Genomic DNA, 22420 nt, shown 5'->3' on the forward strand with positions numbered 1-22420 from the left:
ATTTAAATAGTGTGTAGTTATTAAGATTTCAGGTTTGTGGAGGGAAACTAGACATTTGACCAAATCTCCACTGTGCCAACTAACTGTAGGCCCTTAGAGAATTATTCTCCTTTTATGGGTGAGGAAATTGAGTTTTGAGTTTCAGAGGTTTAAGTAGCTTGCTCAGCATCCCACAGCTAGAAACGTCCGAGTCAGGAGTAAAGCATAAACGCTGACTGAGTTTTCCCATTGCAGGCAACAGACTTCATCACTTTTACCCACAAGCACTTCATCACGAGCACTTCTTGGGAGAGAGAGAAAATTAAAAAATAATAATGTTGCAATGTTACACAGATATCAAGCTAATTATGGAAATAGAATTATTATACCACAAATTGTGAGAAATACATCATTGAAATTTCCAGAGAAAAATTAAAATTCCCATTATGTCTTAAATGTTGTTTCAGTTTGCTAAAGTTGCCAGAATGCAAAATACCAGAAATGGGTTGGTTTTTACAATGGGGACTTATTAGTTTACAAATTTACATTTCTAAGGCCATGAAAATGCCCAAATTAAGGCATTAGGAGGAAGATATTTCCTGGGAGGAAAGGTTGCTGACATCCAGGGTTCCACTGTCACATGGGAAGGCACATGGCCAGCATCTACTGGTCTTTTCTCCTGCGTTCCATTGCTTTCAGCTTCTGATTTTGGTGGCTTTCTCTCTGAGCATCTGTGGGTCTTCTCTTAGTGTCTCTAGGGCTTTTCCCTCTACGCTCCCTCTGAGGTTCTGTCTTTTATCCTCATAAAGGACCACACTAAAAGATTAAGACCCACCTTGAATGGGTGGGTCACATCTCAATTGAAATAGCCTAACCGAAAGGTCCCACCCACAATCGGTTTGTCCCCAAAGGAATGGATTAAAAGAACATGGCCTTTTCTGGAGTACATAACAACTTCAGGCCAGTGCAAATGTTAAGCTGCTTAACTGCTGTGGTGGAAAATTTTCACATAAATGATGGAAAATGCATTCTCTGCCTCCTTGCCTACAGTGAGTATATTAAGGTAACTTCTGGATACTTGGATTTACAAGAATTGTTCGTTCTGTGCTGCAGAGATGTTCCTTTTCATCTATTTTCACCCCATCTTGCTCCAGAAAGGATTTAAGATTACTTGTGTGTGTACAAGATAAAATGAAAGGAAAATGGTTGCAATGGAGAACTCCTCGTGGAAATGCCCTAGTTCCTCCTCTGGTCTCCTAGCCACCAGGTTTGCACTTTTCTCCTCTAAGCATTCCTTGAGAAAAACCCATCTAACTCTTGAAGGAAGCCCCATCCAAATACCCACGAGGGTCTCTCTCCATTAACTCTTTGCCCTCACTCTAGGGCCTCACTTTGACTTCCATGGGCCCTACGTATTTTTTTTTACCTTTGTGGGCCCCTTCCTCAATAATAATTGTTAAAAATTATATTTCACTACTTGGTATAAATATGAATATATTAACATTATATATTAAAACATTTTCTTTAACCCAAAACCTTTTTTTCTCTTCTGATTTTAAAATAAATTAAAACATTTTCATGAGCCCCCAAAACTACAGTGGGCCATAGGCACTGCAGCTACTGTGCCTAATGGATAAATTGGCCCTGGCTTCAACCACACATGCATTACCCCAAGTCTGAGTGATTTGATGGGGAAATATATCCAGGGTCTTTAGCAAGAAGGTAGAGAATGGCCACTGTGTTAGCTTGCAAGCTGCCAGGATGCATATACCAGAAACGAAATAGCTTTTAAAAAGGTGAATTTATTAAGTTGCAAGTTCTAACGTCATGAAAATGTCCAAATTAAGGCAAGGCTAGAAGAGTGTCCAGTTAAGGCATCCAGGGAAAGACACTTTGGTACAGGAAGGCCAATGCTGTTCAGGGTTTCTCTTTCAGCTGGAAAGGCACATGGCGACATCTGCTAGCTTTCTTTCCAAGAATCTTCAGCAGCTTTCCTGGGGCTCTGTTGGTTCTGGCGGCTCTGGTTGCTCTTTCCAAAATGGTTCCCTCTTAAAGGGCTGCAGTAAGCAACTCTACCTTGAATGGGTGGAGACATAGCTCCATGGTAACCATCTAATCAAAAGTTACCACCCACAGTTGGATGGCTCATATCTCCATGGAAGCAATAAAAAAGATTCCACCCAACGATAGAGAATGAGGATTAAAGGACATGGCTTTTCTGGGGTACACAGTAGATTCAAATCGGCACAGCTACTGACTCCCAATCCAAGAGAAGCAAGTAGGGAATGGAATGATGGAGCATCCCTGGTCCTCTAATATCAATGGCCAAGAGTGGTATGGGTCCACCAGGTCAGTCTTTGCAGTACTCCCCTCTGTGTGAGCTGCAAGCCTGTCCACTGATTTTATTTAATTATGGAACCTGTTAAAGTTATATATGCACCTCTTTCAAGGACAAGCATAATTAGGGATGGGGTAGAGGTACTGCCCTTACTCATTTTGGGAAAGGAAATTTTTCCCTAATTAGCAAGTTCTCTCCCCCTTCCCTCCAAGTCCTCATGTCCCCTGTTATTGTTTGGCATTGTCTTTGGTTTCTTTCCAGCTCCACCTTGAAGCTTACCCACAAAAAAGGAAGTTATATTCTCTCAAAACTGGCTGCTTACTTTGTTACTCTAAGGAAGGGCTCCAGATTTATGATTCTAGCAAGGACTCAATTATAGTAATTTATTTTCTCAGTCCTGGTGGTTGGGGTAGAGGGATATAATTCAATAGTAACGCTATAACATAAAGAGTCATCATCAGGAATCTGTAATGAACTGGCCTAAGATCTACGAAGTTCAGAGGTGTTGACCTTGATCTGAAAATTTGATCAAACAGTGCGCTTCATACATGTCCCCTGGACTTAGCCCCCTTACCGAACTCATGCCACAATTAGCTATGCCCCCAATATCCCCTCATTATCAAACTTGATGGCCAAAATCAGGTCTGCCCCAAAATATTTTGGGGTGGTAAAATTCAAATTTGATGAGACCCCCAAGTTAGCAGTTCTGATTCACTGAGGGGGAAATTTCTCCCAGGGATGGTTGAGGGGAGTCAGTGAGCAGGGCTCCAACAACACCCCACCTTCAACCTGACTGTTCTGCTCTTATCGGTTTCATTATTGGGTTCCACATAAAAACTACCTAAACAATCCTAGACAGAAGCGTAAAGATTTAGAATGGCCCTTAGTCCATCCACCTGAACTCAAGGTAGTAAACAGGAGAAACAAGGAGACTTAAGGCCAAGAGACCTAATAATCAACCGACCTCTGCACCGATGAGCTGTGTCATCATAACCAACTAACTCAGCCTCTCTCAATTTTCTACAAAAGGGGGATATTAATTTAACTTGTAGTAAGTACCTTGAATGTAACAGAGAATAATGGATGTGGGAAAGTACCCTACTAGACTGCCACGTAACAGGTTGAGTAATGCTCACCTTCTCCCCTGGGCTCCCTTTTTCCCTACAGCAATGCTATATACTCTCCCTGTTGAAGGGACTTCTTTTCCACTCCATGAGGGAAAACACCTTTTGTCATCTGGACTCCAACAGAGATAAAAGCTGCTGGGTATCATCCTGCACAGTGAGCCCTCACATGCCACAGAAAATTATTTAATTTATTTGATTGCTTGTTTATTTTCTGTCCCTGCCATCTGGTTCCACTATGAGGGCTTGAAGCTTGTCTGCATGTTCACTGCTTTATCCCCAGCAGCTAGAACAGTGCCCCAGCACTTGGTAAGCATTTATTGAATGACTGAGGATATTTGAAGACCTTGGGAAAACTTCCCTTAGCTTTTTCTTCTCTGGTTTATATGGCCCCATCACTTCATATATTTCCAAAAATAACTTCTCTCCCTCAACTCTTTCATCGTGTTTCTCAAATGACAACAGTTTTAGAAATGATCAAATCAGAATACTAAAGTAAAGCAAAATTGGTCACCCTCCTGCATTATGATACACAGAATTCATCTTGAATCTTGCTTCCTCAGTTCAATTTCCGCACTGCCTAGAGTCTAGGCCCTAGACCATTACAGAACTCAAAACATATCCATAATCCCAAGAAAAGGCAAAGGAATTTCAAGCAAAATGGCAGGGTGGCCAGAAGTTGATATCTAAATAATTGTGATTTATGATCATGGTACCTGCTTATAGAACTACTGGGCAATAAAGGACTTTGACAGATCTTTAAAGAGGGAACCAAGAAGAGTATGAAGAATTTCCAAAAGTGCTATTTAGTACTTTAGATTATTTTATTATGAAACAATAAAATAAAAGTTTAGAGCTAAATTATCAATCTAGAGGACTGCTGGCAAAATAAAGTGTTTTCACATGAAGCAAGGCAGATACAATGAGTAAAAACTTTCATTTCTTTTGGCTTTAAGGAATCTGTTAAGATCTCATGGAAAGAAAAAATACCATAGAATAAAGTATAAAAAGAAAGGAGTGAATGGATTTTTAAATTGGAAACATTACAAATAGCATTTGAATGACTGAGGATTTTCTAATTAATAATTTGTGGAACATGATAAACAGATGCTCATTTAAAAATGCAACTCAGAAAGCACTTCAGGCAAAATGTTACTCTTACCCTGGAAACTTGAAGGCGTACACAGCTAAGTGGGAAATAAAGAGGAACTTTGTAGTCAATCTCACTGATTTATTTTGGAAATTGAGACTATGAGAGCAAAGCTGCCTGTGCTACCATAAATTAATCACCTTAGTATGAGACCATTCCTTTTCAATAAATGAACAGCATTATTTCACACAAAGAGACTTACCTATTTGTTTGTGTCAGGTATGAGGTCTAGGCTCCCTTAGTGTCCCTAACCAAAACAGTATTACTAGCTTAAAACCCAGGATGGTGGTGGGATGGTTAGGTTCAGGTATCAACTAGACTAAGGTGGAAATCCTAACAAACACAATAAGGAAAGAAAAAGACATAAAAGAACACAGATAAAAAAGGAAAATATAAATCAGACATTTTTTGCAGATGAAATCATTACGAAAGGGAAACTGCCAAAAACTCTACCAAAAAAAAAAAACAAAACCCTATCGATCTAATAAGTGAGTTGAGCAAGTTCACAGATACGAACCATATACATAAAAATCAGTGTAACTTCTTTACACTAGTATTAGAAACCATTATAATTTACAATAGCACTAAAAAAAACATGTAATGGTTAGGTATAAATCTAACAAAATATATGCAGTATCTGTATGCTGAAAACTACGAAACAGTGATGAAAGAAATTAAAGAAGACCTAAATAAACGGAGAGATACACTGTGTTCATGGATTGGAAAACTCAATATTTTTAAGGTGTGAACTGTCCCTAAATTGATCTATAGATTCAGTGTAATCTCAATTTTAAAAATCCTGCCAAGCTTTCCATAGATGCAGACAACCTGATCATAAAATGTATACGGAAAGTTAAAAAAACTAGAATAGCCAAAACAACTTTGAAAAAAAAAATAAAGTAGGAAGACTCAGGGCCACAAATAAAACAAGGTGATATTGGCAAAAGAATAAACACATAAATCAATAGAATAGAATTGAGAGTCAGAACTAGACCCACACATATATGATCAATTGATTTGTGACAAGCATGCAAAAGTATTTCAACAGAGAAAGAGTAGACTTTTCAAAAAATGTTGCTGGAGCAATTAGATATACATATATACACACACACACAAAATGAACCTCAACTCATACCACACCATATACAAAAATTAACTTATAATCGATCATAGACCTAAATATAAACCCTGAAACTATAAAATTTATTGAAGGAAATACAGGAGAAAATTCTTAGCAACTTTGGGGTAGGCAAAGTTCGCTTTGTTACGACACTGAAAGCCTAATCTCCAAAAGAAAGAAACTGGCTATATAAGACTAACAGATGTAAAATTTCTGTTCTTCAAAAGTTAATGAGGTTGGAGTGGTGTGACCATGGTGCAGTGGCAGAGTTCTCACCTGCCGTGCCAGAGACCCAATTCCCGGTGCCTGCCCATGTGAAAAAATAATAATAATAATGAGGTTGGCCGTGTTGAAATCAGGTGTTTGCACCTTCTCTGCCCACTGTCAGCATCACCAGTCAGCCATCTAAGGGTCCTCTTTCTCCATGAACAGCAAGAAAATGGCCATAAGACCTCAGAGAGCCAAGAGAGAAATGCTTGTGGCCTTTGGGGATGTGGCGATGGATTTCACCCAGAAGGAGAGGAGGCTGCTGAGCCCTGATCAGAGGACTCTGTTACAGAGAAATGAGGCTGGAAAACTACAGCATGCTGGTCTCGCTAGGCATTCCCTTTTCCAAACCAGAACTCATCAGCCAGCTGGAGCAAGGGGAAGAGCCTCCGAGACAGGACAGGAAACGTCAGCCAGACCCCTGCTCGGTAGAACCAAAGCCAGAAATCCATCCCTGCCCCTACTGCCCACTGGCCTTCTGAAGTCAGCATTTCCTCAGCAAACATGTGCTCCACAACCATCCCCCTCAGCTGTCACCAAGCTTAAATGCCAAAAACGACCTCCAACCAAAGGATCCTCGTGCTATGAACCAGCGGCAGCAACAACAGTTTTCTGATCAAAGCTGCCAGAGTGATATAGCTGGTCAAGAGACAAAATAAAGCTCCAGACCTTTATTTAGGAGGGAGAGAGGAGCATCAAGAACAATTTCCAGCCAACCCCTAAGACAGCCAGTGTACTCTAGAAGAAGTAACAGAGTGGTACAAATGGAGCCCAACCAAGGCCAGAGGGCAAATCATGAGGAAACAGTGGAGGATTAAAAGGAGCAGAAAAATTCAAGGTGGAGAGACTTCAGATGTATAAACTGTGAACAAGCCTTTGGCCAGAAGTCAAAGCTGCTCATGCACAAGAGGGCACACTCCAAGAAGCGTTTTACGTGCAGGGAATGTTGATAGAGCTTTAGTGGCATGTCAGCATTGCCCCTGCACCAGAGGACGCACATGGGAGAGACACCCTATGTGTGCAGGGAGTGTGGGAGAGGCTTTAGCCACAAGACAAACCTCAAGAAACACCACAGCACAAAGTCGAGTGAGAATCCCTATGTGAGCAGAGTGTGGGTGAGGCTTTAACAGTAAGTCACACCTCATCACACACCAGAGGACCCACTCAAGGCGGAAGCCCTTTATATAAATGGAGTGGGCAAAGCTTTAGCTTGAAGTCAAAACTAATCAACGGGTAGAGACACTCAGTGGACAAGCCTTTTGCATGCAAGGAGTGTGCTCAGGGCTTTATCCAAAAGTCTTCACTCATCTTTCACAAGAGGAAACACTCAAGGGAGAAGGCTTTTGTTTGTAGTGGGTGTGGGCAAGGATTTATCCGGAAGTCCATCCTCATGCAACACTGGATGGCAGAAGCCTTTTGTGTGCAGGAAGTGTGGACGAACCTACACCAATAAGTCATACCTCACTATGCATGAGAGAACACACTCTGGAGAGAAGTCTTATGGATGTCAACAGTGTGGGTGAAGATGTAGAGATAAGCTATACTTAAAGAGACACCAGAGGGCACATTTAGGTAAGAAACACTTTTGTGCAAGGAGTGTGGGCAAGGCTTCAACTTGAAGCCAAATCTCACCAGACACCAAAGGACACACTCAGGAGACAAGCCTTTTGTGTACAAGGAATGTGGGCTAAAATTTAGAAGCCTAATCTCATCAGACATCAGAGGAGATACTCAGGGAACAAACCTTTTGCGTGCAAGGATTGTGTGTGAAAGCTTTACTGATAAGTCAGCATTCATCTTGCACCAGAGGACACATTAAGATAAGCCAGGCCCGTAGGAAAGAATGCAGCCAAAAATCAAACCTCAGTAGACACCAGAGAACCCACTGTGAGAAGAACACTTTTTGTGTAAAGAGTGCCCCTGAGGCTTTAGTCGAAACACACCTCAACAGACACAGAAACAACTCAGGTCACTACCTACCACCTCCCCATCCAAGTTCTGAAAGAACTTCAGGGGCAGTTCTTTGACTTTATGAATGTAAAGATAACATCAACAACTAGGGAATTCTTCTCACTCTCTTGGAGTGAGAAAGAGTAGAAAAATAGGGAAGAACTGAAAGTGATCAAATGACTCAACTTATCATTAAACTTTCCCAAACCAGTACTTACCTGTGTGTGTGCATGGTTTTTTGTTTGGGCCTTTTTTTTAACAAATAAACTTTGTTTCTTTACAAAAAAAAGTTCATGACAAGTTGATTTACAGATTCAATGCAATCCACTATAAATTCCAAATAGCTTTCTTTGCAGAACTGGAAAAGCCAATCTATTAAATTCACACGAAAGGCCAAGGGGCCCTGAATAGATGCTCCACTTTGAAAAAGAAGACTTAAGTTGGAGAGCTTACACTTCCAAGTTTCAAACTTCTTACAAAGCTACAGTAATCAAAATAGTGTGGTTCTGGTACAAGGAAAGACATATAGACCAATGAAATGCAACAGAGAGTTAAAAAATGAACTAACACATATATAATCAATTGATTTTTGACAGGGTGCCAAGTCTACTCAATGGAGAAAGAACAGCCTATTCTGCAAATTGTGCTGGGAAAACAGGGAAACATCTCAAGATCTTGTATTACTCATTGGATTTTTAAACTTTACACCAAGACCACAAGTAACAAAATTAAAAATAGATAGATTGAACTTCATCAAAATTAAAAACATTTGTGTATCAAAGGACTTTATCATGAAAGTAAAACTACAACCTACAGAATGGAAGAAAATATCTGGAAACCATTTATCTGATAAGATTTTAATATCTAGAATACATAAATGGTAAACTCATTTTTGATCCCTAAATTTCTGTTTCTCTGAAAGTTAAAAAATAATCAGAAGCTCCCATCCTCCATCCACCCCTGCCACCACTAAATCTCCCTCCTCATTCACTCACAGCCAACAATATTTTGTCCAGATTGGATTGGGGCATGCGCTACAGATGGTCTAAACCTTCAATAACCAGTCCATAATTAGGGACACTGCTTTCCAAAGTCACAGCACACATTTTAAAATCAAAACTTGGAAATATGGATAAATATGCATGCATTACAAATAAGTGTAAATTAGAGGCATCTGAGAAAAATCCAGGACCTTGGCTGCAGTTAAGTCAAGACTTGACATCAATGACTTTGCCTCTTGATCACTCTAGAATCAGCACTGTTTCCTTGTGTTACAGGTATTTCCTATCCTTTCATTACTGAAAACGCAGAGAACTACGAGCTGGTGAGATGATAAGGAACCTTGGCACCAGAAGGACCCATTGAGAAGAGCAGGTGCATCTGCCAGCCTCTCCTTCCCCAGTCCTTCTCAGGCTCCCCATGATCTTCACTAGCTCTTGCCAACTTTATCCTCCTAGAGAATGTACCCCATTTCCTGTACCTCTAGCCAGTAGCTGTGATCCTGCTCCAAACCACATAGACTGACTACCTGAAACCACAATGCTACCCACCTGGCCCCAAGTCTTGTCCATCTAGAGACTCCTGTTGTATTTATCCCACAAGATCATGTCTATGGTTAACTTATACTGGTCGGTGCAGTGAGGTCTCTAGGCTCTTGTAGATACCACAGTAAGAACTAACTGCTGGCAACCTCCCAAAGGTACTATTTCTCCAGCGAGTAAGCCAACCCTGTCTAAGCCCTTCTCAGGCCTGTCTCCTTTTTTTTTGCGCATGTCTAGGAGAAGTCACAGCACACTTCCTGGTAGGTCAGTGCAAGATATGTGCCCCCATATTTTACAAATGAGAAATGCAAATTCAGAGTAGTTAAGAAAATTGCCCATAGTTAAGCAGCTAAAGATAAGTGACTATCACAGTGGCACACATCACATTTATTACAAAACTTAATGTAATACAACTTATGAAATACAACTTCTGGTAAAGAATTTCTGCATAAAACCACAAATTTGTACCTTTCAAAGAAGACTTGATAAGCCATAAGGCAGACTCATTCTTACCTAATGGTATTTATTGGCTCACCAAGGTGATCATGCTTCATAGCATTTCAGAATAAGTTTTAGTTAGTGGAATAGATTTCTAAAGTGTTCATTTAACATTCTGGGAGCAAGAAAATCATAGGGTAAGGGCAGATTTCCTTAGTTGCTAAGAGAGCAAAATTTCTATAGAGATTAGTCATTTTGAAAGTGATGCTTAATACTGATGTTTATTATAACTATAGTATTAGAGGAAAAAATTAGACAAGTGTGGAGACCAGAGGCTATATCACATGTTGTTATTTTTTTTGGAAAGAACATTTAATGTATTAATCCTGAATCTAATACAGAAATGTAATCCTCTGCCCCTACTGAGGCATCCATTAAGAATTTTGTTCTCCTTTTTAAAATTCTGCACATGATTTAATACAGTTTCCTATGACAGGTCTTTATTATAAGTGCTTCCAAGACAGCACTGATCATGTGTCAAGATTATTAATGTGCCTGTTTCTAGAACACAAGCTTTTTGAGTATAATATCTTTGCCTTCATTTTATGTATACCCACACAGATAGAAGACACTTAAGAAATATTTGTTGAATATTGTTGACTAGTGAATCCCTGCTCCTTTTTCCTAAAAATAATTCAGATTAAGGTACCTAGCACTCATGGTCTAATAGGGCATTATTTTTTTAGTACACTCTGGTGAGATCCACTATTTTAAAAAAATACTAATTCAAAGACCTCAAATGGATGTCATAAAAAATCAAATACCTTAAAATGTATTAAGGAAACCAACTACTAAATGTACTGGGTCCCTTACATGTTTTCCTCTATCTCTTCTTTAAAACAGTCAATGATGATTATGGCTACCTAAAAAAAGAGATTTCTCTAAAATTAGATTTTGAGTTGAGTTGAAGTATGCAGACTGGAAATGAAAAAAATTCTTCAATGAATGGGATTTTTCCCAGATGAAAAAGAATTCATATGAGTTCAAAAAAGTGCTGTAGTGAATCAAGGAACAGTTTCAATTTCCTACTGAAATATGAGTTTATTTCTGGTTAGTTTCCTGATTTTTTCCTGTCAGGAAGTTTATACTTCTTGATTTCACCCCTCTTTGTCAACGGATGCTATATTTCAAGTTGGAACAAAAGTTTCTTTAAAAGTTTTCAGAAATGTGGCTTTGAATGATGGATTGCAAATTACTCCCTCAGTCTCTGGGCATGTGTTGTTCCTCCTATATCCTACCTCTTTTATTGTCATTTAACCCTTCCTCTACTTTTCTCATTTGTGTCTCCTTCCCTCTTCTTTTATCTGATCTTCTCAATTTCTTTTCATATACTTCTTACCCATTTACCTCAGGGTTTTCTTTTTTCTCTTCAGTTTCCATCTATATTCACCACCTCTCCCACCTTATAATGCACTGACTTCTTACTTATTCACGATAGAATCCTCTTATTCGTGTCACTCCTGCTCCTACCCTGTTAGCCATCACTATTTTTCAAAGTCTGTAAACTGAGCACATCAGCGTTTGTGTTTGCATTGCAGGAGAGCAGGTAGGAAAGCAGAGAACATATTTTGAGGCTCAGTGTTGATCTGACTTCGTATGTTTCCCCTCCAATAATGTGACGCGCCAGCAATCGGAGGCAAGCTTGTCTCCACTGCTCTCGGCCCGCCACCACATTCCCAGTCTTTACTCCACCCCTTTTTAAAAAGGCATCACTTAATTTAGTGAACAGGAACTAGAGGCAGTACACAGAGGGCATCCGCTCACTTAGTGAAATGAACTGCACTGAAAGAAAGGAGTATGCTACTTTGCCCTTTGAAATGAGTCACCAGGTTAGAGTGAGGAAGTCAGGCAAGAATGAGCAAGGGGTAAAGGTGAATAATTGGACCTGGTTTAACTCAGAAGAGGCAAAGCCATCATGTTCCAGTTACCAATCTAGAATAATGAACTTACAGAAACTGTCCCAAGGCGAAGAAATATCCGATGTATCGTAGTTGAACACATTAGTGCATGGGGGCTATACATTATAAATAAGGAGTCGCTTTCCATCTCATTACTTTAATCATTTTGTCAAAATAATCTGAACATATGTACATAAATGCTCCATTTATTATAAGAAAGTATGTCGTATAAAAGAAGTCCCTGAGACACATCCAAGAATGATTTAGAACTTATTTAATGCAATTATTCACCAGACTAGTTACCAAAGTTTTTACTCCTCTCCCTGACATCTATAGGTCTGAGACAATTTTTAAATTATATATGTATGTGTGTGTGTGTGTTTAAATAATAATCAGATTCTTCCTCAACTGGTTTGTCAGTTTAAATCATACTGCTGCTGCGTAAGTCATTTCCAGTCTATAAGGAAGGCACAATGGGAGGGGAAGGCTCTTTAAGCCCTTAGGATTTCAGCAGATAGAACTACAGCAAGTGAAACTAGAAGGTCCCAAGAGATGATTTTGTCCAACCCCTTCATTTTGAGGTTCAAGCAACAGAGGCTTAAATGGGTAGTGATCTGCACAAACATAGCTGGCTCTGCCACTACTACTGTAACCTTGAGCAAGTCTCTTAAGGGGTCTAGGCCTCGGCTCATTCCTCTGTAAAATGGACAGATGATAATCACAGCTAACGTTTTCCAAGTGCTTTGTGCCAGGATCTGTGCTGAATACTTTGTGTCTTTTCTAATCCTCTCCGCAGGTCAATAATTCACATGACTTATGATTCAGTTATTGAACCTGTGCAGGTCTGAGGGATCCTTATGACAAACTATTCTAATCAGATGGAAAATGACTATTGTTCACAGCAGAACTCTGTATAAAACTAATTAATCTTGGACCCTACCCACAATTATTAAGCATTGAAGGACTTTATTATAATTGAGGAGAAAAAGAACATTACTTCTGGCTGTACATCAACTGGCTTTCTAATCAATTTATGGTCTGCATAGCTAAGAATACCACTATAAACAAAGAAGTTCTGCCAAATGGTTTTTCAAAGTTCTCTGTATGCTTTTTGGCAGTTTAAGAGCCTTAAAGAATGAGATCTTGCCTTAGACAAATTTGTATCTTTCCAGGGTTTCCCAGCTCAGTGTTTGGCACAGAGTAGGGACACAGTGACACGTGTTGAATATGCTGTACATTCAACAATTTTAGAAGTCAATACATATATTTTCAAGGTTGGTTCATGGCCCTCTCTCAAGGGCACTAGAAATGTGAGGATAGACTGTACTGTACAATTATGCAGACTAGGAGAGGAACCTGCTGGCACCAGGAAGAATTACAGTTTAGCTTTTAACAAGAGACAAAGTTAATTGTAGGCACTAATTTAGTTTCAGCCCCTGAGTACTGAACATTTAACTAAAAACTGGCAGTACAAAAAACTGCCACTAACCAACACCATCAAACTTTTTTTTCCTTTTGCATCATTCCCTAATGCAACACAATCTCTTGCAATGTTCTGCAGACAAGGTAATGGCAGCATACCTGGCGAACTGACATTTCAGTTTAAATTTTGTCAAAGTGGCATTATGGCTTCCCTGCTCTTCAGCTTGTAAACACAGGCTGGCTTCCTGGGAAGAGGGGAAAAGAAGGTTGCTTTTGCCTTATTTTCACATCTGTAATTTTAATAAGCTTTTTTAAAAATCCAGATTATGGAAAAACATAAAGATACAGAAGAAATAAATCAGGAGATGATTATTTACATTATAAAGGGATTCTCCATAAGGTTCCTTTAAATACTGAACTCCCCTAAGACATTGTAACTTGGGATTTGACTTAATGGCAGCTTCTCGCAAATGCATTTCTTGTGTAAAGCGAGGTGCACATATATATTCATCTTCACTCTTTTCCAAGGACAATCCAGCATCTTGTATCCATTCATAGTGCAGGGGAATAAACAGTAGTGTTAAGGAACGAACAATGGCTCCTTGAGCCACTCTCCTCACTTTTCTCAGGAGCTGAACCTTTCTGGGGCCCAAACAACAGAGTGAAGGTCCATTTGTGGCCAGTCCTTCCACTCTCTGAAACCAGGGACTTGGTTCATGTTGGTCCAGAGACCAGGAAATATGAGTCGCCCAGCAGTATGACATTCGGAGGCACTGACCTCCAAATGACCTGTGGCAGATGAGGAAATTCAGAGTAACAGACTCAACGGCTTCTTGTAGTTAAGCTACTTCTTCACCTTTGCTCACCTTACCAGGTGAGGAAGGTGCCCCTTCTCCATCCCTGAACACTGATAACCACCAACAGCAGAAGGAGCCCGATTGCCAGCTGTGCCAAATACATGGAACTGGGATCCTTCCCACCCCTTCCTAGTGCCGAATAATAATAACTGGTAAATCATCTTTTCTCCATATAACAAAACATGGGTGTTTGGAGAACTTAGTCCCATATTTCGGCAGCCAAGGTGACGCACAGCAGAGCATCAAAAAGCTGAGGACAGCTGCCCTGAGTCACACCCAGGAGACCGGACAGCTTCACCGCTCAAACCAGTGGGCCAAGTCGCGTATGCTCTTGGGTCGGTCCCCAGCCATCTGCACTGCCTGGCAGACCCGGCACCAGGGCTCGTCCCAGAAGGAAGTGATGTGCACAGCGTAGCTCCGGCGCCAGCTGAAGTAGCGGCGGTAGGCGGCTGGGTGACGGTCCAGGAAGAGCAGGTAGGCGGCCAGAGAGGCTGCACTAGGGAAGTCGTCCACGTGGATGAAGGCGCCGCGGGGCACGAAGCGCTCGTAGTTGGCACGATCCGGGCCCAGCACCACCGGTACCGCCCCGGCCAGCAACGCGTTGCGCCAGAGCTTCTCGGTGATGTAATCCAGGTGCTGCGAGTTCTCGAAGGCCAGGTAGAACTTGTAGCGGGCCACCGTGTGCAGGAGCTCGCTGTTGGGCAAAGGCTGCCCCGGTCCGCTCTTGCCGAACACGTCCACCTCCACGTGCTGGCTCAGCTGGTGGTAGTAGCGGACTCGAGCCTGGCGCTCGTCCCAGTGGCTCACCACCCAGGCCACCAGACCCCGTTTCCGGGCCAGAGGAGGGACCAGGCCTGGCGGCTGGTCGCTGGGGTGGCTCCTGGGGTAGAGGTAGCCATAAGGAACGAAAACGTCCGAGTCCGCCCGGTAGGAGAGCGTCCAGTTGAAGAGGTTGCCTTCCAGGCTTCGCAGCCCTGGGGAGTGGGAGGGCGACTCGAAGTTCATCCACACCCAACGCTGGCCCGGGGGTCTGGGGCCCCAGCCCACCAAGGCTTCGGCCGCGGCCGCCGCCGCCGCCTCATCTAATACCCGCAGCTCCAGCTCCTCGACTGCGCGCCTCTGGATCCCCCAGGGCGGGGGCCAGTCGGGGGGTCCCTTCACGAGGTCCCGGTGGTGGAAAAGCACAGCATGGGCCTCCTCGTAAGCCGCCCGGTCGGTGAGCAGGCGGCAGCCGCTGATGTTGAAGCGCCGTCGGCAGTCGGGGGACGGCCTCCCGGCAGCGCCGCGCCCACCGAAGGGCTCCCACCACAGCAGCACGCCCACCGGGCACGGCGGGGCCGGGGATGCCCCGGGCAGCGGCGGCAACTGCCCCCAGCAGGCAAAGGCGGCCAGCGCCGTGCACATCAGGCCGGCGGCCGCCAGCACGGAGGAAGTCCGCGGTAGTCTCCCGCGCCCGCGCCGCCGGCCCGCCGCTCGACCCCCCGCTCGACCCCCCGGCGTCCGCATGGCGCAAGCAGGCACAGTAGCCGCCGCTGGCCGCGCGTCCGCAGGCGTGGAGGAACGGCGCCGGCTCTCATGCTGCCGCTGGCCGCGCGGCCGCAAACCCGGGAGCCGGAGGGGGCGGCCTCGGAATCCAAAGGCTCGCGGGTCCGGGTCCCCTCCCCCTGAGTTCCCAGCCAGGCACGCCGCCAGGGCGAGGTGAGCGGGCCGAGCAACCCAGCCCAGCGCCGCCCCGTCCCTCCCCTGCACTGCGCCCCCAGACCTGCCCTCCGGGTCTGGGCCAGGCCCGGGGCGTTTCTTGCTGCGCCCCCGCCCACTTCCCCACTCGTTCCAATGCTAAGGGCCTCGGAGGATGTTTGGCTCAGCCCCGCGAGCTTCCTGCCCGCTATTCGGGATCCGTGCACGCCTGACCTTGCCTTCGGGTTCGCCTCAGGATCCCTCTAGGCTGCAGCCGGGTCCTCGCTCGCAGTGGCCGGAACCCTAGCCTTCCAGTGTGAGGACCGGGTTCATCCGGGCCAGGTCAGGGGCGGGGACGCGGGACTCTCCACAGGCCGCCGCCTCGCGAGTTCAGACGCAGGCACAGACGCTAGGCTAGCCAGGGGCCGAGCCTTTCCGCCGGTCTCGGCATCGGAGTCTACTTCCTTCTGCACGGCTCTGCTCTCCGCCAGCTACTGGGGCGGAGAGACCGAGGCAGCGCGAGAGGCTGCAGGAGTGCCACCAAGGCTTGCCCACGGCGAGGGTGGCCGTGACCTTGTGGCCTTCCAGCTGAGGTCAGACCCCCGCGGCGCGGCTCTTGGGGTCGAGCATTTTGTGAAAATAAACTTCCATTGTGAATTGTTAAGCCCCGAAAAAGAAGAACATAACCTTTCTGCCTTCCACCCCCAGCAGAAGTTAGAGAAGAGCAAAATGTTTTCGGAACTGAAACTCTTTCTTAGCTCCACCACTGAGTCTTTTCTCACTGCTGCCTCCTAGCATATCTTGTACTAAGCGTGAAAGCTCAGATGGCTGAGAAAACGATGTAAAGACACGGCTCTTGTCCTCGAGGAACTTCTTGACCTTTTCAGTGAGGCAGAGGTCACCCGGCAACAGTTATGACATCCACATCTACATTCACTTAAGGAATTTGTTTTTCTACAGCTTACATTTCTGGGTTTTGACCTTCATTAATGTTCAGTTTTTATTCAGCGAAATTCTATATAGGTCGCGGGAGGGAATAAGAAGAGGAGGCAGTTGTGATAGGAGTTTTAGTAGCTCACAGCTATGCCTCGGTGGAATCTCAGCAGAGTGGTAGAGGTTACTGGGTGTTAGGGGAAGAAAGAGACATTGTAGTGAATGGGGCCAGCTGACAGGTGTTTTTGATGCTATGCCTACAGAAATGAACTTGAGTTTGCCCTTTAGATTTAAGAGCTTTTTCATTGAAACAAAAGTTCAGAGTGTAAAAAATCTTCGCTAAAAGTGGTTTCAGGTGGCACCACCTCCCTACTTACAGTAGCAGTTTGGAAGTTGGATGGAAAACTTTAGGTGCTCTGGTTATGTCCATCAACCTAGTAACATTTTCTTTTACACACTAAAACCTTTATAATGTTTCTGGTTTGCTTTATTTCACACAACTTTTCAAGCTGATAAGCAAATTGGAATTAGAAATTTCAGTATTTTCCACTCCGATACTTTTATTATTTTTAATTAAAAAGAAAGTTATAAATGCAAATAACTTATTTCAATCAAATAAAGGAATGTGCTGACTTTACTATTCTTTGTAAGCAATTCAAACTGTATACATTCATGCACATTCCTCTCTAATTTTAGTTGAATAAGACATCACTGATGGAGCCGGACATTGAGTCTACCACATGGCAGGTAGGAATTTGGTAAATGTTAAACCTTCTTGCTTGCTTTCTTCTTTTCTCCACTCCCAATTTTTCCCTTTTCCTCCAGATATTCCAGTTAAACCAACTTTTTACCTGCAGAATGATTCAGATTGCTTGAATATCAATTTTCATTGAGCCCTCTTATCTTGGTAAGTAGCAGCATCACATACTGCCCCTATTTCAGTCTTGTCTTGTCGGGGGATACTTGTTGAGGTTACTGGGCAACAGGGAGTGGCTGGATCATTGGAAACCAGTTATAATTTCCACAAACCACTGATTGAAGATGGATTGCTCTTACTTAAAAGGAGCAAAAAGGGAAATAGGAGTCAAGGGAAAGTAATGAAGCCAAGTGTCCTCATTCATTCATCTAATGGATTGGTAAACTGCAATGAAAAAATACAATTTCTACCTTCAAAAAATGAAAAAGAGACAGCTGGCAGTGAAAGAATCATGGAAGACTTTGAGAAGGTGGCCCCTGGAATAATTAGGCATCATTAAGATGGGGAGAAGGAGAGTTGTGATGTTAATCCAAACAGAAGGAACAGCATATGTAGAGGCCAGGCAGTGAGGACTGGGTTAGGAATCACTGGGTTTAATGTAGCTGAGGAGGTGGGGTTTTATCCGGAAGCTCTGGAGATTTCTTGAAAAGTTTAACAAAGTGAAAGACCGATGTAATGAGGTGTGTGTTTTTTAAAGATCATTTCTGAGGGGTGTGAGTAGATGAAAGGAGTGTGAGAAAGGCTTAGAGAGCTGGCAATGTTTATGGACTTTGGTACTGTTAAATGGCTGTGTTTGAGGCAACTCATTTGGCTGTATGATTTTATATGTACATTTATATACTTCAGTGAAAAGCTATTGCAGTAGCACAGATGTGAAGTGAAAAGGGCCTGAACTAAGACAGTAGATGAGGAAAAAAATTAAAGGAGAAAGAATTCCAGAGATATTAAGGAGGCAGGTCCCTTTCTCCAGGAAGCCTTCCTGGAAATCCACATGCGCAGCAAAGTAGGTTAGATACCCCTCCTGTGTGCTTCCATAGCTTTCCGAATATCATGGGACAGGGATCATAACTGCTTCATTCACAATTCCATTCTTAGCACCCAGCTCAGAATGAAGCGTGTAGGAGACTCAGTGAATACTCATCAAATGAATGAATGTTCTTACTGTATTTTACCAGTTTCCTTGTTTTCCACTAGACTGTGAGGACCTCAGAGCCGGTGGGTGTCAGGAGACTTTAGCTATGTGAATAACTTACAGTGACTTTAAGAAGCCCTTTAAGTTTTCAGTGGAAAAAATTGCATATGAATTGATCAGAACCCTGGTGACAAGTGTCAGAAACATCATCAGGTTAGTTGGGCTTTCATTTGCCCATCCTGGACCAAGTGCTCGTTCTTGAAGCAGTTGCTGTGGTCAGGGAATGTGGACTGTCTTTAGATCAGCCTCTGAAGTTCAGAGGGAAGGAATACTGGGCAGCCAAAAATAAGTCTGCTACTCATGTGTAAAGAATTATTATTTATGAAGAGGCTGGACTCAATGAACTCTAAATCACCTTAGAACTTTAAACATTCTTTTAAATTTTGTAACAATAAACTAATGATTTTGTGTGTGTGTATTTAAAGTCCTCAAAAATATTACACATGAAGACAAGGTCAGATATAAAAGTGGGACTTTGGACTCTAAGGATTGCTAAAAATTATGAAGAAGAGAACTCTGTAATTCAAGGCTCAGTTCATCAAGCTGAATGAGCAGTCAGTTCACAAAGTGTCCAAGAATGACTTATTGGGTTCCAGAATTTAATATAGGACAGCATTCTCCAGGACCAGAGCTGGGCCAACTGTCATTCCTTCTTCGTTCTTCCCCAGGGAAATCCGACATTTGATAGTAAGATCACCCAAGTTCATTGTAAGCCTGCCCTAGTGCTATTCACAAGAGAGGGAGAGATGCCATTATCTGTGGAAGCCCCAGAACATGTTCTGTCTGCTAATGTCCTCAAGCCAGAACTAAGCTCTGTCAGTGTCAGCTGTGTGAGAACCAGGCTGCCCTAACCGGGTCCGTATTTAGGTGTGAATCTGAGATTTCTATGACTGAACATTGATCTGCTAAGTATCATTTCAATTGTTTTTTTTTCCTGAAGAGAGAAAAAGTCTGTTCAAAACCCATCCCAACATCATGTACCTCTTGAGAAATGGCAGCCTACTCCATCAGCGGGTGTGGTTGGAAAGACCAATCCACATGCAAATAGGTAGAAAATTTTCCTTAGTCAGGTACAATTTTTTAACTGTCCATAATTGGACAAATGAATATGGAAAGGATAGTTGGTTGAAAATTTTAGAAACTGCGTAGATCAACAACAATCCACAATTGTTCATTGCTCTTTTAAATCCTTGATAGAAAAATAAACCTAACCTAAATTTACAAGGTGTTTTATTTTAATCCAAGTGTAAAAAATTTACTGCCCCTGAAAAAAAAGTTATGATGGATAGTCAATATGAGAATTTATTATATTTACTTTAGGGTATTGCTCTTTATGCGCTCTAACTTTTCCTGTATACCTATGTGACTGAACTAGTAATACTAGAATTTCAGGCAATCCGAAAGTGTACAAAGTTAAATTTTTATGAAAGTCGGAAATATTTGCATAATGCTTTAAATATTTGTAGGGTTTGCATTTGCTTTCTTCTTTTTAAACTAATCTTTCCTGAAATAAAAATCATTTGCAGTCACATGTAAATAATTAAAAGTAATGGTGTATTTGACTTACCCAACAGAAAAATTTTTTAACATTGAAATAAGTGTGTTAGTATCACACAGCACAATGCCTGGTATATGCTAGGTGTTTTATTGATATTTGATGAATAAATGAATAGATTAATGAAGGAATAAACATCATCCCCAAATCCTCTTCAGGTTCATCAGCACTGCCTCCCCACCCCACCCCTCCACCTCAAGTCAACTGGAGTCATCAGTCAAATGGATTAGGATTTATGCTAGTTATGAAACATACAATTTCAGGAACTCAACCATGTCTGGTCTGGGTTTGTCATGGAACCTGTCCCATATGATACTGCTGTATGGCCACATCCTAACTCAAGCCCACCAAACCCTATGGAAGGCAGCCTACTTCCCTGCAGATGGAGAAAGGGTTCCTGACCACCCTACCCTGCTTCCTACACTCACCCTGGGTACACATTAGGAAAGAAAATGGGGAGAAGACATGTTTTCCCTATAGGTTAGCTAATTCTGCCTTGACCAATAAATTCCCCCCAAGTGGCCTATCAGAACTGAGGAGTGGTCTGACTGGGCTCCATCCCACTCATTCCTCTGATTCTTCCTCTGATATGGGGATTGAGGTTGCAATGTTAAGAAATACTTGTTGAATTAAAGTGAACAAAATTAGCAATGTATAATTTATTTTGGAAAAGTGTGAAGAGGAAAGGGCAAATGAGCATGTTGCCCATATGGCAAAGAAAAAAAAATTCCTAAAGAAATGGGATAGCCAGATTTTATAGTTCTAGTTATTTTTTTGCGGCCAAATAAACTACAGTCCTAGAAATCTTGCATGATGTCTAAGGGGGGAATCACATTAATAATTTTGGTTTGTAGTAAGGTTATTTTAAACCACTCCCTAAAGAATCTTTGGTCTGTATTTACCTCAAGTAATGTATAATATAATTCAACAAGCACTTGGCTTTGGGTGAGGAAGGAGTTGTAGGGACTAGGCCATTCTGGCAGCACCAATGGGCTTTGCCCAAAAAGAAAACCGCTGTTTTTTGAGTGAGCCCAGTGTTCAAAGACTTAGTTTCCTGGATCATCCAAGGCAGTAGGTATAATAGCAGCAACTCTTAAAGTCAGAGATGACTAATCAGATAGGTGCAGTCAGGCCACCCATTGATGTCCCGGCCCGCGGGACGATCAACCGAGGCTCCAACTCCTGTGAGGGAAGAATGAAATGGGACAAAGAGACGCGAAGAATGGCAGCAAGACAAATATTCTGATCAAGCTGCAAAAGTTTATTGAAAAGACTGGGTATATATATACTCTAGGAGAGGGGGTAGCTAGTAGGAATAGGTGACGATCTCTGATTGGGTGAATAAGGACAAGGGATGACTTGGGATTGGTGACTGCTATTGCTAGGGTGGAGGGCAGATGTACCGTTAGTACTTTTGGCGCGAACTACTATTACTTCTGTGAAGAAGGCTGATTATACTTTAGGCTGTTCTTTGTTTCAGCCCTGGCGGCCATGTTGCATGTTTCCGGCAGGGCTGAAACAAAGGGTGGATGGGCTGAGGGTGGATTTTATACATGCTACCTTAATTGTCCCCAACACATTGATAGAGCTCGCCATTCAATACTTCCACTACTGAACAACTCTTTTGCCTCTGTGGCTCCCTTGAAGCTCTCTTGGGCCCCATTTCCCAATTCACAGTTTGAGAAATAGTCACAAGGGATTTTGGGTAGAAAATTTTGTTATGATGACCCCATGATTTGCTGTACTCCTTTAAAGAAAAAATTTGTGTTTTTGCTTTTACATTTGTATGTTATGATATGATTCATTAGTCAGATCAGTCATGTAGAGCTGCTTCTATTCCAAGCAATACAGGACTGAGAATGCTTCCATATTAATATTTGCAGAACTACATTAGGGCCAGACCTTGTTCAGGTTTATAAACCTGCACAAGCTAAAAGTTCATTCAGTAGCATTTATCAAATGCCAGTCATGTGCCTGGCACTTGGTATATATCTGAACTAAACAGTCAAGAGTCCCTGCCCTTGAGAGACATGCTGGCAATCACTCTTGACCCATCCTTTTGAATTACAGCTTCAGAGAAATTTCAGATCTGAAGGGTCCAAGGGTTGATGTTGGAACCCTTGTAAAGTGTTAGGCCTTTACTAACCCTGCCCATTTGCCTT

At 42.6% G+C, this 22420-nt stretch overlaps 2 protein-coding genes and 1 pseudogene across 2 annotated transcripts in view; 1 reads left to right on the forward strand and 2 right to left on the reverse strand.

Annotated features, from left to right (window-relative positions):
* Nucleotides 1-16314, reverse strand: part of PIWIL4 (piwi like RNA-mediated gene silencing 4) — a 69277-nt gene extending 52963 nt beyond the window's left edge. The window contains exon 1 of the mRNA XM_077113232.1: nt 16056-16314. The gene's annotated coding sequence lies outside the window, so the exon portion shown is untranslated. The remainder of the gene's footprint in view (nt 1-16055) is intronic.
* Nucleotides 6275-7834, forward strand: LOC143645084 (uncharacterized; annotated as a pseudogene).
* FUT4 (fucosyltransferase 4) lies at nt 7733-16451 on the reverse strand. The gene is made up of 2 exons (XM_077114707.1): nt 16422-16451; nt 7733-15980 (listed from the first exon to the last, which is right to left on the reverse strand). The coding sequence occupies exons 1-2, from the start codon at nt 16449-16451 to the stop codon at nt 14439-14441; spliced, it is 1572 nt and encodes a 523-aa protein (XP_076970822.1). The 3' UTR covers nt 7733-14438.
* Between the last annotated feature and the right edge of the window lie 5969 nt (nt 16452-22420).

This window comes from Tamandua tetradactyla, chromosome 8 (assembly GCF_023851605.1).
Source record: "Tamandua tetradactyla isolate mTamTet1 chromosome 8, mTamTet1.pri, whole genome shotgun sequence".
Taxonomy (NCBI): Eukaryota; Metazoa; Chordata; class Mammalia; order Pilosa; family Myrmecophagidae; genus Tamandua; species Tamandua tetradactyla.

Coding starts and splice junctions, on each gene's coding strand:
- FUT4 (XM_077114707.1), bottom strand. CDS start 16,451: ATGCTCGACCCCAAGAGCCGCGCCGCGGGG. Junction 15,981..16,421: donor CCAAGAGCCGCGCCGCGGGG/GTCTGACCTCAG, acceptor CGAGGCCCTTAG/CATTGGAACGAGTGGGGAAG.